The sequence below is a fragment of the Oncorhynchus mykiss genome, chromosome 10 (assembly GCF_057628025.1).
Source record: "Oncorhynchus mykiss isolate SJ-2025 chromosome 10, ASM5762802v1, whole genome shotgun sequence".
Lineage (NCBI taxonomy): Eukaryota > Metazoa > Chordata > Actinopteri > Salmoniformes > Salmonidae > Oncorhynchus > Oncorhynchus mykiss.
In genome coordinates this window covers 24,468,267-24,483,326 of record NC_143031.1, presented here as the reverse complement: position 1 = coordinate 24,483,326, position 15,060 = coordinate 24,468,267, and the positions used below count along the sequence as shown (strand labels likewise).

At 41.6% G+C, this 15,060-nt stretch overlaps 1 protein-coding gene across 6 annotated transcripts in view; it reads left to right on the top strand.

Moving 5' to 3' along the window:
- Window positions 1–15,060, top strand: part of LOC110534869 (cell adhesion molecule 1) — a 502,342-nt gene that overhangs the window by 361,767 nt on the left and 125,515 nt on the right. For 5 of the 6 annotated variants that reach the window (XM_036989933.2, XM_036989932.2, XM_036989931.2 and 2 more), the window contains exon 2: window positions 4,621–4,638. The exons of the other annotated variant lie outside the window; for it this stretch is intronic. In XM_036989933.2, the coding sequence (XP_036845828.2) occupies window positions 4,621–4,638 (18 nt within the window). The remainder of the gene's footprint in view (window positions 1–4,620; window positions 4,639–15,060) is intronic. 6 annotated transcript variants of the gene reach the window in all.

Genomic DNA, 15,060 nt, shown 5'->3' with positions numbered 1-15,060 from the left:
TTGAGCTAAGAATGCTGATTGGCTGAAAGTCGTGGTATATAAGACCTTATACAAAAGGTATGACAAAAAAACTAGTTTTACTGTTTTAATTACATTGGTAACCAGTTTATAATAGCAATAAGGCACTTCAGGGGTTTGTGGTAGAAGGCCAACATACCACGGCTAATGGCTGTATCCAGGCACTCCGCTTTGTGTCTTGCCTAAGAACAGCCCTTAGCTGTGGTATATTGGCCATATACCACACACACCCCCTCGTGCCTTTTTGCTTAAATATAACACAGCAACTACTAAAGGAATAATTATATAACCTCAAAACAGATGAGTTACTTTGCAGATATGTACAGTAGCATCTACCACTTTTGCGTACATGTTTTTGTCGAAATGAACAACATTTTCGCTGCAGTAGTGAGTAGTTGGCCCAATATAACCACATGTGCCCTGGAATAATGTCTTGTAATGGAAAGTGTTCCATTTATAGTTACATAAATTCACATGTAAATAACAAAGTTCACATAGTGTTTATGGTCCTTACATTACTTATGTAGCCAGTACGTATGCTATATATAACCTCTACGTGGCCTATTTTATCCTAGATGGTGCAGAATGAGTTGGCTTAGTGGAGAGAGGTATGCTCAGAGATGAGATCGGGACTTTATGTTTGTGGTTAGGAGTATGATGAGGGTCATGGTTTTACATGACTCTCTGCCACTTATGGTATTTCAGTGCATATTAACCTTTGATCAATAAAGAGACGTCACGATCAGCACAGTGCATCACAATGCCAAGTAACAACAGACCTTATCTGTGCCTTCGAAAACTCACACAAAATAGATAAAAATCGATAACTCTTACTCTGTGTCTGCTCTGCAGTGTGTAGAGTTTTTTGTCCCTCCTGAAACACTAAGAAACCTACATTAGTTCAAGGTTTTATATTTTTCCCATTTGTTGACGCCACCCATGATTGTGGTGCTGACCTCGCCTTTGTCTCCCAGGTCACACTGGGACACGGTGGGGGAATTTTCCCATCAACAGCAGCTTATCGATGTGACAGCGTGAGCGTCTAATCGTGGTGCCGCAGACAACTCCGTCCCTCTCCTTACTGACTGAACCTCCGAGCGTGGATGAGCCAGCCAAGCCTTCCAGTGTAGGGGAAGGGAGAGAGAGCGGAAGAAAGAAAAATAAAATGTCTGGTTCATAGATTTCATAGAGCTCCACTGTGTCACAGTTCAACGGCAGCTGTCGTCTCATTCCCCCACCCCCTCTGTGTTTGTGTGAGTAAGTGATGATTCAGACATCTAGATCTCTTTCTTGCGGTCTGTGTCACTCACATACACACAATCACAGTGACACACACACACAATACAGTATGGTCTCAATCACAAGAGGAAGGCTCTCATGGTAATGTAGTCACAATTGGGTCACTGGGGCTTTGAAAACAAAACACATTGTCACATTGTTGTCTGGAATAAGTTCAAATCCATTTTCATTCAGGCTTTGATTCACTGCGGCGGCTTGTAAGGGAGACAATGGGAGAGTGGTATTGATAATTACTTTTTAATGTGGCACACTCATCATGTCCAATTTCATGGCCCTCTAGCTGCATATTTCCGATTTAATCACGGCATAATGCAGTTATACTGCACCTTTTGAAATGGGTGGAGGAGGCCACAGCCACCTTTCCCTTAACAAAATGTCTTATCTGTGCCATTCAGACCTGGGTGAAAATAGTTTGCCTATTGTTTTCTTTCAAATATGTTGTGTGCACTTGATTTAGGGCTGGCACTTTTGGGACTACTACATGGAAGGTTGACAAGGTTAGAGGTGTGGTGGTATGGTTCCTCTGATAAGGCCTTAGATCAGTGGAGGAAAGGGTTTTAAGAAATAATGTTCATGTAGAGAGTTCAGCAGAGGGTTAATGCTGTCAGAAGATCCTTGACTTGATAGGATGTTGCTGACCGTAGCAGATTGCTATATATAGATTATTAACCAGGGTCTCCATAATTCACATGCAATAAGGTCTGTATTTTATATTGAGGCTTTGAATATGTTGTCATTTTTGCTACTGCAATATAGTTTGAAAATAGTTTATTTAACCTTTATTTAACTAGGCAAGTCAGTTAAAAACAAATTATTATTTACAATGACTGCCTACCAAAAGGCAAAAGACCTCTTGCGGAGCTGGGGGCCAGTGATTTAAAAAAATTATACAATATAAATATAGGACAAAACACACATCACAACAAGAGAGAGACAACACTACATAAAGAGAGACCTAAGACAACAACATAACAGCAAAACGTGACAACACAGCATGGTAGCAACACAACAACATGGTAGCAAGGTTTTCTTTTGCAGGTCTCTCACTCACAGAAATGTGTGTTGTTGTATGTGTCTTGCATGGGGATGTGCATGGGTATGCATGTGCGAGATGGAAGGCCAGCCTGTCTTTGAGCTGGTTTTCGTAGCCCTTTTGTGAAGTGAATTGTTCTTAAGGGCTGTAGAGGTGAATCTAAAGAGAGGCATCAGTCCTTCATTAATGCAGCCCAAGCTGGCTGACCCCTGGTTAATGTTCCTATCATTTCTAGACGAGAGCGCAGCTACCTTTCATTTGAAATGACTCATGTTTAATGCATCTCTCTGGTATAGCATTTAACCTCACCTCTGGGATTGGATGGTTGCATACTGGTGACACGGCCATGCCGGGCAAGAGGGGAAGTGGGGTTGGCAGTTACGTGGGTTAGCCAGGCAGGCCCCTCAGGAACGGTGGGGTTGAAATGGCCATGCAGAGTTATTCTGACCAGTCTGGCATTTACTTAACATGGCGAGCCCCTTCCCCCTGACCTGTCACCAGGGTGGCCCAGGTCCCCCTTGGCTCTCTGAACCACTTAGTGGCCGTGGCCTGGCCCATGACTGGAATCTTTAAGCAGGAGAGACTCGGTGGTGCTAGGGTTTTGGATACACTCTGTGTGTAAAGGTGCGTGCGTGCGTGCATGTGTTGATGGCTTTTAGCTTACTAACCAGTGATGGAAAAAGTAGCCAATCATACTTGAGTAAAAGTAAAGATACCTTAATAGAAAATGACTCAAGTAAAAGTTGGAAGTCACCCAGTGAAATTCTACTTGAGTAAAAGTCTAGAAGTATTTGATTTTAAAGTATAAGTATCAAAAGTAAAAGTATGAATTATTTAAAATTCCTAATTAACAAACAAAGCATGTGTGCTATGAGTCAATAGGGTTGACCAGGGACGTTCCCTTGATAAGTGCGTGAATGTGACCAACTCCCACCCGTCTCTGGTGCTAGGACGAATCAACAAACTCCCACCCGTCTCTGGTGCTAGGACGAATCGACAAACTCCCACCCGTTTCTGGTGCTAGGACGAATCGACAAACTCCCACCCGTCTCTGGTGCTAGGACGAATCGACAAACTCCCACCCGTTTCTGGTGCTAGGACGAATCGACAAACTCCCACCCGTCTCTGGTGCTAGGACGAATCGACAAACTCCCACCCGTCTTTGGTGCTAGGACAAATCGACAAACTCCCACCCGTCTCTGGTGCTAGGACGAATCGACAAACTCCCACCCGTCTCTGGTGCTAGGACGAATCGACAAACTCCCACCCGTCTCTGGTGCTAGGACGAATCGACCAACTCCCACCCGTCTCTGGTGCTAGGACGAATCAACAAACTCCCACCCGTCTCTGGTGCTAGGACGAATCGACAAACTCCCACACGTCTCTGGTGCTAGGACGAATCGACAAACTCCCACCCGTTTCTGGTGCTAGGACGAATCGACAAACTCCCACCCGTCTCTGGTGCTAGGACGAATCGACAAACTCCCACCCGTCTTTGGTGCTAGGACGAATCGACAAACTCCCACCCGTCTTTGGTGCTAGGACAAATCGACAAACTCCCACCCGTCTCTTGGAGAATTGCATTAGTATGTCACTGTGATGGAAATTTGGCAAATGTTGAAGGAATATGGGTTGTCTAATCAGAACTAGCCTCAGAGCAGAATCCTGACACTCGGTTGGCGTAGAGTGGTTTTTAAGGATTTAACTGATGCCAGATTAATTGCATTATGGGTTCATTATGGGTGAAGATGGTCATTTTCAGGGAGGTAGCGATGGCAGAAACCGCAGATGGACAATCTGGGACCTAAGATCTTTGAAATGGTGTCATTTGCTTTTGCTGTCATATAAAAACTGAATTGAACCACCAATAAGCTTGTGCTTGCTATTTAGACCAATTCTGAAATGTTCAATATGTTTATTATGCTGTGATTATGTCACTGGCTATGTTGGTATTGAATATAACTTAATAATATAAATCCTTTGCTGGTGACTTGTCTGAATTGAAAATGCCCGGTGTGATACTGAATCAATGAAACCATTCACTCTATTCCCTGAGCAGAAATCGAGTACCCTAGAAATCATATTTCCCTGCCTTCTTAAAATCAAATCAAATATAAGTTTATTAGTCACGTACACAGATAAGCAGGTGCAGCAAAATGTTAGCTTCATGCTATGCTAGTGACTTTTCAAAGCTGTTAATCTGTGGTGAATGGAGCTAATCGCTAATACAAATCCTTTTCTCTTGTTCTCCCTCCCTTCCCCTGACACAGGAGCTGCTCAGTACCCAGGTAAACCCCCTACCTCCTCCTCTCTTCTCATTTAATTCTCTTTCTCTTACTTGTCTAGTACCCTTCTCTTCTTCGTTTTTACTGAATGGTCACATCTCTGTGTGCTGCATATTAACTAACACTGCTTTCGCCATATCAATTTAATTTTCTCTGACTTATTTTTTCTCTTTCTTTGGCTCTGCTTCCGTACGTCTTGCGCCACCACTGCATAGCTGCTGATAGACTATCTGTTGCTTCTGTACCTGCTTTTTTTTTTTCTTCTTCACTTATTTTCTTCCTCATCCCTCTCTTGTTCTGGATACCTTTTGCTCGCTATAGCTGGTCTAGGGTCAGTTTTGTTGAGCACTGCATAATGGATGATGGAAAACTTTGGGGCAGGGAGAGCTGATCTGAAACCAGATGATATGAGCAGAAGGTAACTAGACTCTAGAGCTTCAGCTTGTCACGTTCTCTTTTTCTTCTCAGTGTTTTGTGTTAGTGTTTTAGATGTCGATGGTCTGTGGTTTGTGAAATTGTTTGCATTGTCGATAAAATATATTTTGATACTCCTTAGCAAAACCTCAGAGCTTATTTTAAGAATGCCACTTCATTCATACTTAGACATTGTGAAATGGATGGCATGTCTGGACATGCCTGATTTTAAAATAACAGCCTTCTCTCATTTGCCTGCTAACAAGGGCTGTTTTAATCTAAGCAGTCACCAATTATCACCCGAATTGGCCACTCAAACACTTAAGTTTGCATTGCTCCATGGCACCATGGCAAACTGGGCTGAATTCATGGTTTGGAACTAAAATAAGTGACACAAGCTACAAAGTAAGGTGTCTTTTTTGTCTTCAACTTTGATTGTCTTTCATTCAGTCAGCCACAATTAAATTGTGCTTTAGCAGATAGCATACAGTCACTACTCTCTCACCAACTATAGCACAACTCCAATCCTGGAGTGTGTACATCTTTATTCCATCCCAGCTCTAAATTGAACGCTTAGTTAATTTACTGAATCAGGTTTGTTGGTGCTGGAGTGGAACCAAAGCCTGCACACTCTGTGGCTCTTATCCGAACCAGACCATTAGCTTTTAGCCCGTTAGCCAAACGTCCTGTAGACGGTTGAGGACAGTCAGACGTTGAAACTAGACTGCTTGACAACGGTCCTCACTGCGGCACAGGCGACACTCGTGCTGGGGTCTGGACCTAGCATACCCCCTAGCGAAGGTAGTTTTGAGCCTCGGCTCAGCAAACTGTCTGTGCCCTTCCTCTCTGTGTCTCCTTCTCCAATGTTTATCCCTTGATCTCACATCCAACTGTCCTGTCTAAAAGAATCAATGAAATATGAAAGAAGTTCGGGACTCTGAAATAATTAAAAAGAAAAAGGACAGCATGTTCTCATATGAGGTATCTACCTCTGAGCCATTTCAGGAGCTAGTTTGCAGTTTTGGACTTACAATTTGATAGTGGGATCAGGATCAACTCCAATCCATTTTAAGTTGTGAATTTGAATTAAATTCTTCAGCTGACGTTATGGGCATTTTCTCAATTTGTGATTGGAATGATATTTCATTTCCCGAACGGACGATCAACAGAGTCTGTTGCAGGTACTGAGGAGTAAATATATTCTCCAGACACTTGATTAGAAGAAATACTTAGTAATGCAACACTGCGCCCAGTAAACCCACCACCTCCGTTATACATTCATATTTAAATCTGAGACCTTTGTGTTTCAGTCTAAATCAGTCTACAACAATTGTTTAGACTGATCCTGTTTTAGTATAACTGACTTGAATTTGATTTAGGTTAGGTAAGGTACTGTCCTTTGAAAATGACCAAATCTAACAAAAAAGAGCAACAAGTTATTTGATAGGATGACAGGATGAATCACAATAATAAATAATAATTACTTGCCAAAAATGTAATTTTTGTAATGCTAATCCTGGTTATAGGTAACAATTCTTTGTGTGAACTGCCAACATTATTATGCATATTATTTGTTAATTGTGGAAAAAAATTAAGATATGCTAGATTTTTTTAATATACACTGCAGTTCAAAAGTTTGGGGTCACTTAGAAATGTCTTTGTTTTTGAAAGAAAAGCACATTTTTTTGTCCATTAAAATAACATCAAATTGATCAGAAATACAGTGTAGACATTGTTAATGTTGTAAATGACTGTTGTAGCTGGAAACGGCTGATTTTTTAAAATAGATTATCTACATAGGTGTACAGAGGCCCATTATCAGCGACCATCTCTCCTGTGTTCCAATGGTACGTTGTGTTAGCTAATCCAAGTTTATCATTTTAAAAGGCCTATTGATCATTAGAAAACCCTTTTGCAATTATGTTTGCACAGCTGAGAACTGTTGTTCTGATAAAAGAAGCAATAAAACTGGCCTTAAGTCTAGTTGAGTATCTGGAGCATCAGCATTGGTGGGTTCGATTACAGGCACAAAATGTCCAGAAACAAAGGCCACGTCAGCCTATTCTTGTTTTGAGAAATGAAGGCTATTCCATGCGAGAAATTGCCAGGAAACTGTAGATCTCATACTGCGCTGTGTACTATTCCCTTAACAGAACAGCACAAAGTGGCTCTAACCAGAATAGAAAGAGTGGGAGGCCCCGGTGCACAACTGAGCAAAAGGACAAGTACATTAGAGTGTCTAGTTTGAGAAACAGACAAATATCATGGATTAAATGGAACTAGTGGATATATGGAGGCTTAAATATCCTGAGCTACTGAGACATAAACTCAGCAAACTGCATTTATTTTCAGCAAACTTAACATGTGTAAATATTTGTATGAACATAAGATTCAACAACTGAGACATAACTTATGTAAATAAATAACATTTATAAAAAAAGTGCTTTTGTATGAACAACTGAGACATAACTGAACAAGTTCCACAGACAGTTGACTAACAGAAATTGAATAATGTGTCCCTGAACAAAGGGGGGATCAAAATCAAAAGTAACAGTCAGTATCTGGTGTGCACGCTAACCATGGTCTCCAGGTGGCATTAAGTACTGCAGTGCATCTCCTCTTCTTGGACTGCACCAGATTTGCCAATTCTTGCTGTGAGATGTTACCCCGCTCTTCCACGAAGGCACCTGCAAGTTCCCAGACATTTCTGGGGGGAATGGCCCTAGCCCTCTCCCTCTGATCCAACAGGTCCCAGACATGCTCGATGGGATTGACATCCGGGCTCTTCGCTGGCCATGGCAGAACACTGACATTCCTGTCTTGCAGGAAATCACGCATAGAACGAGCAGTATGTCTGGTGGCATTGTCATGCTGGAGGGTCATGTCAGGATGAGCCTGCAGGATGGGTACCACATGAGGGAGGAGGATGTCTTCCCTGTCATGCACAGCGTTGAGATTGCTTGCAATGACAACAAACTCAGTCCGATGATACTGTGACACACCGCCCCAGATCATGACGGACCCTCCACCTCAATCCCGCTCCAGAGTACAGTCCTGGGTATAATGCTTATTCCTTTGACGATAAACGCGAATCCGACCATCACCCCTGATGAGACAAAACCGCGACTCACAGCAAGAATTGGCAAATCTGGTGCAGTCCAAGAAGAGGAGATGCACTGCAGTACTTAATGACACCTGGAGACCATGGTTAGCGTGCACACCAGATACTGACTGTTACTTTTGATTTTGATCCCCCTTTGTTCAGGGACACATTATTCCATTTCTGTTAGTCAACTGTCTGTGGAACTTGTTCAGTTATGTCTCAGTTGTTCATACAAAAGCACTTTTTTTATAAATTTTATTTATTTACATTTTACACCCTTTTTCTCCCCAATTTCGTAATATCCAATTATTAGTAGTTACTATCTTGTCTCATCGTTACAACTCCCGTACGGGCTCGGGAGAGACGAAGGTCGAAAGTCACGCGTCCTCCGAAACACAACCCAACCAAGCCGCACTGCTTCTTAACACAGCGCACATCCAACCCGGAAGCCAGCCGCACCAATGTGTCGGAGGAAACACTGTGCAGCTGGCGACCGTGGTTAGCGTGCACTGCGCCCGGCCCGCCACAGGAGTCGCTGGTGCGCGATGAGACAAGGATATCCCTACCGGCCAAACTCTCCCTAACCCGGACGACGCTAGGCCAATTGTGCATCTCCCCACGGACCTCCCAGTCTCGGCTGGCTGCAAAAAAGCCTGGGCGCGAACTCAGAGTCTCTGGTGGCACAGCTAGTGCTGCGATGCAGTGCCCTAGACCACTGCGCCACCTGGGAGGCCTGAAGAGCACATTTTGCCAGTCCTGTCTGATCCAGCAATGGTGGGTTTGTGCCCTTAGGCGACGTTGTTGCCGGTGATGTCTGGTGAGGACATGTCTTACAACAAAAACAGGCTTGCAAGCCTTCAATCCAGCCTCTCTCATCTTATTGCAGACAGTCTGAGCAATGATGGAGGGATTGTGCATTCCTAGTGTAACTCGGGCAGTTGTTGTTGCCATCCTGTACCTGTCCCGCAGGTGTGATGTTTGGATGTACTGATCCTGTGCAAGTGTTGTGACACGCGGTCTGCCACTGAGAGGACGATCCGCTGTCCGTCCTCCCTGTAGCGCTGTCCTAGGCGTCTCACAGTATGGACATTGCAATTTATTGCCCTGGCCACATCTGCAGTCCTCATGCCTTCTTGCAGCATGCCTAAGGCATGTTCATGCAGATGAGCATCTTGGGCCTGGGCATCTTTCTTTTGGTGTTTTTCATAGTCTGTAGAAAGGCCTCTTTAGTGTCCTAAGTTTTCATAACTGTGACCTTAATTGTCTACCGTCTGTAAGCTGTTAGTGTCTTAACGACTGTTCCAAAGGTGCATGTTCATTAATTGTTTATGGTTCATTGAACAAGCATGGGAAACAGTGTTTAAACCCTTTATATTGGAGATCTGTGAAATTATTTAGATTTTTATTAATTATCTTTGAAAGGCAGGGTCCTGAAAAGGGGTGTTTCATTTTTTTGCTGAATTGATATGGTGGAGGCTCAATCAAACTAGTGGTCTTGACAACTTTCTTATGTCATTCTCGCTCGCACCAAAAGTTTAAAAAGTGTTGATAGGGGACAGATTTTTATTTATTTATTATTATTTAACCTTAACTGACTTGCCTAGTTAAATAAAGAACAAATTCTTATTCACAATGACAGCTTGCCATCAAATAATTGGCATATACATTACTCTTACAGAATTTCCACATGGGTGAGGATATTGGACATTTTATAAAAAATCATAGGATAACAACTTGTTTTTCACCAGGACAGAATAATGTATAACTGACTTTATCCTACATAACATTGATACAACAGATCCCCTTACTGTATGGGACACTTTTTGAAATGTGTCTTTAGAGGCCATGCAATTCAATACTCATCTTTAAAACAAAAGCAATTTAACTCAAAGAATCCATATTAAAGGATATAGAGAGACTAACAGTACAGATAGATATCAATAAAAACAGTACCTTAGAGGCACATAATATGTTAGAGGAAAAGCAAAAGAAATGGAAGAACTTATTCAAGAAAGATCAAGCGTAATATATTATAAAAAATAAAGCTAACAGGATGGGATATGGGGAAAAATACACCTATTTCTTTTCAATCTTCAATATAAAACTGCTACCAAAACTAATTTACTGTAACTTGTTACAAATGACGGGGTCACCCATGATTCACCAAACAATATTTTGAAAGAGGATTACCGTGTAGGTTACCAATAAGATGGTCTGGTAGTGAAGTGGACATACTTGGTATTCATATCCCGAAAGAAAGAAATTACAACCAACTATTTACAGCATTAACACAAAAATGGAAGTGGCAAGTGGAAGGGGGAGAAAGTAAGGAACTTGTCTGTCGGCCCTGTATTAAAGACCAAAATTGGCTAAAGGAAATTGTGATAAATAAAAAAGTTTACCAGTTTCATTTAAGGACCAAAAAACTGACAGCTGTGCCATATAGATAGTTGGGAAGAGATTTTCGATGTACCGATTCCATGGCACATGTATTATGAACTGATACAAAATATTGCTGGATTCAAAAGGTTAGAATTTTTCCATTTTAATTATTATACAACATTTTTGCAACCAATAGAATGTTATATATATGGGGGATAGAACCATCCCAGCTCTGCATATTTTGCTGCGAAGAGACAGAATCATTAGATCATTTGTTTTGGTTTACTGTCCATATGTAGCTTATTTCTGGTCGCAGGTTCAGGAATGGCTGACAACATTTACCTGGAGCTAACTCTGCAAATTGCACTGCTGGGTGATTTAAAAAGTCATAGTCAATCAATTAATAATATAACAATACTCTTAGCAAAAAGATTTATCTTTAATTTACAATATGTAGAATGTATGAGAATAGAAAGGTTCAGAACTTTTGTGAAACATCACAGCACAGTTGAAAAATATATGGCAAATATAAATCAAAACTGGATGGTGTTCAGAGATATATAGGAGGGGTTGAGTGATGCTAACTATTGTAAACTATACTGTTTCTGTAAAATGTATATAGGGAAAGGGAAAGGGGGATACCTAGTCGGTTGTACAACTGAAATGTGTCTTCCGCATTTAACCCAACCCCTCTGAATCAGAGAGGTGCAGGGGGCTGCCTTAATCGACATCCACGTCCTAAGAGTTGTTGTCCAATAGTTTACTCCAATTAGGATAGGGATGGTAGGGTTGGGGGAAAAGAATAAAAGGAAAATATCTTAAATATACAGTACCAGTCAAAAGTTTGGTCACACCTACTCTTTCCAGGGTTATTCTTTATTTTTACTATTTTCTGCATTGTAGAATAATTGTGAAGACATCAAAACTATGAAATAACACATATAGTACTGAGCAGCAGGTTTCCTAATACTTTATTTTGTATTCATGTACAAGGTGGCTGTGGAGAGACACTCTCTCACACACACACACTAACACACACCGCTAACCAAAAGGAGAAACGGTGAGTGTGGAGGAGAGGAGGGGGGAAGAGGGATGCTGATAGCCTGTGTTCTTCTGCAGTGCCCTCTACCTCCCCACCTCTCTCTTTCTCTCTAAGTCTGTATCTCCCTCTTGTTCTCTCTCACCATCTCTCTCTTTCTCCTCCTTCAGACTGTCTGCAGGGTCTCAACCAGTTTTTGTTTATCTGGCTGGTAGTGGAGGAGATGAGCCCACTCTATCGCTCCTCTCTCTCTCCGTCCCTGCCTCTCTCCTTCCCTCTCTCCTTCCCTCTCTCCCTCTCTCCTGCCTCTCTCCCCCTCCCTGCCTCTCTCTCCCTCCCTGCTTCTCTCCCTCTCTCCTCCCTGAAAGAGATTTCCAAATGAGCGAGCATAATGGCAGGCCCTCTAGTTATAGCACCACTGCCTCTGATGCATTAATCTCTTGGCTGCCACCCCCTCCCCTCCCCTCCCACACACACACACACACACACACACACACACACACACAAAGTAGTACAGATAGACACTCACGCCATGCTGGTGCACATACACAAATCCCTTCACAGAGAGTCACAGTAAGTGCACACATAATCATGCATTAATCACATGCATGATCATCAACATTAATCACATGCATGATCATCAACATAAATCACATGCATGCAAGCAGCTATACACACACACACACACACACACTTAATGACACTAAAAGCACATACACACACACACATCGTCCCATCACTCCACTGATTTGGACGCTTTTCTGCTCTCCTTCTCTCCATCCATCCATCCATCCACGGACAGCTCCCACGTGACCTCCATTTTACTGGTCATTAGCACCACACAGGCCTCCCCCTCCTTCTTTACTTCTCTTCTCCCTCCTTTATTGAAAGGCACTGCAAATGTCTCCCCACTGTCTCCTCTCAGAGTGGAGAGGGGGATGATGATAAGGGAGGAAGGGAATAATAGCACAGAATAGCTTTTGAAGGATTTTCTCCGTGTTTTTCTCTTCCAAAGTGTTGATGCAGAGGTCAGTTTATAAACACTGTCTCCTAATCTTCATAAAAACGCCATGCTATTGTTGCTAATTAGCCACTACAAAAGCTTCTTCAAACTTTTCTTTGGGACGAGTAATCACAACTTAAGCTTTAGGCCCTTTTTGTATTGGAATATGCTTTATGAATATCGGTGGCATTGGTTCACTATTAACATAACAAGTAGTGCAGAATTGTTCAGACGTGTTTTTTTGCGTGTATTTACAGTTATTTCTATCCATATACCTCTGGAGACATTAAAAAAAATATTTAAAAAATACCACTTAGTGAAATTACAAGGGGAAGCATAGAACAAGTCAAAGACGATGTGGGATCATTCCAAGTCATTCCCTTTGAATGAGGTAGCTATCTCAGATACTAAAACATCCTCAGTATTTAAGAAACCATGAACGTTTCTGAGGAAAATTAAACCACTTGACGTCGTTCAATGATTCAACCACATCCCTATCAAACCTTTGATCTTATTACTGTGCGCTAAAATATCTCTAAAACGTCCTTTTTACTCCCTTTAATAAGATTTGTTTAATCTTAAAAGCAGGCCATTTCTAAAAGGCTTAAATCAGCCTTAATGTATTTTATATTCTTGAGCAGCAGGGTACTTTTAGCCTGGTCCCAGATCTGTGTGTGCTGTAGAATCAACTATGGTTTGGTATGACAATGGCCATAGAAGTTAGCATGACAGCCCAAACACATTGGTACATGGGTAGGGTTATTTGCATTAAGGCAGTGTACTGTATGGGAATTTGATGCTTTTTTACAATACAGTGTCTAGTTGGTTAGGGATTTTGGCAGGGCTGCATCACTGTGCATTTCGGGTTGAGAACTGGGTCTCCTACTCACAGATGGAGTGGTCAATGGCCACCCAAACTTATCCAGTCCACAGCAGAATTGGGTTGTGAAAAATCAAAGGGAGATAAAAGAAGTGCCTCTTGTTTTTTGAGAGAACACCAGGGAAACTCACACACACACTGAATTAGAGGTTGACCGATTAATCGGAATGGCCGATTTAATTAGGGCCTATTTCAAGTTTTCATAACAATCGGAAATCGGTATTTTTGGGCGCCGATTTCATTTTTTTATTTTTTATTTTTTACACCTTTATTTAATCTTTATTTAACTAGACAAGTCAGTTAAGAACACATTCTTATTTTCAATGACGGCCTAGGAACAGTGGGTTAACTGCCTTGTTCAGGGGCAGAGAACGACAGATTTTCACCTTGTCAGCTCAGGGGAACCAATCTTGCAACCTTAACTAGTCCAACACAATAACGACCTGCCTCTCTCTCGTTGCACTCCACAAGGAGTTACGCGAATGCAGTAAGCCAAGGTAAGTTGCTAGCTAGCATTAAACTTATCTTATAAAAAACAATCAATCATAATCACTAGTTAACTACACATGGTTGATGATATTACTAGATATTATCTAGCGTGTCCTGCGTTGCATTTAATCTGACTGAGCATACAAGCATACAAATATCTAAGTATCTGACTGAGCGGTGGTAGGCAGAAGCAGGCGCGTAAACATTCATTCAAACAGCACTTTCGTGCGTTTTGCCAGCAGCTTTTCGTTGTGCGTCAAGCATTGCGCTGTTTATGACTTCAAGCCTATCAACTCCCGAGATGAGGCTCATGTAACCGAAGTGAAATGGCTAGCTAGTTAGCGTGCGCTAATTGTCGTTGTGTTGCTGGTTCGAGCCCAGGGAGGAGCAAGGAGAGGGACGGAAGCTATACTGTTACACTGGCAATACTAAAGTGCCTATTAGAACATCCAATAGTCAAAGGTTAATGAAATACAAATGGTATAGAGGGAAATAGTCCTATAATTCCTATAATAACTACAACCTAAAAATATTGAAGACTCATGTTAAAAGGAACCACCAGCTTTCATATGTTCTCATGTTCTGAGCAAGGAACTGAAACGTTAGCTTTCTTACATGGCACATATTTTACATGGAACATATTGCACTTTTAATTTATTCTCCAACACTTTGTTTTTGCATTATTTAAACCAAATTGAACATGTTTCATTATTTACTTGAGGCTAAATGTATGTTATTGATGTATTATATTAAGTTGAAATAAGTGTTCGTTCAGTATTGATGTAATTGTCATTATTACAAATAAATGTTTAAAAAAATCAGCCGATTAATCGGTATCGGCTTTTATGGTCCTCCAATAATCGGTATCGGTATCGGCGTTGAAAAATCATAATCGGTCGACCTCTACACTGAATGCTAGCGAATGAGAGTCATATCATCTGGGGTGCTTAGATGCACCCTGTCAAACACGTTCTCAGTGAGATATGACTATTTGACCTCCAAATTCACCATGTCAAAATACAGCATTGTTTGTTTGTTGTAAATTGTCTCCTTAGCTGTAGTGTGATACATAAGATAAGCGTAAGCAGAAGCTACAGTCCTAGTTTATTGCTGGG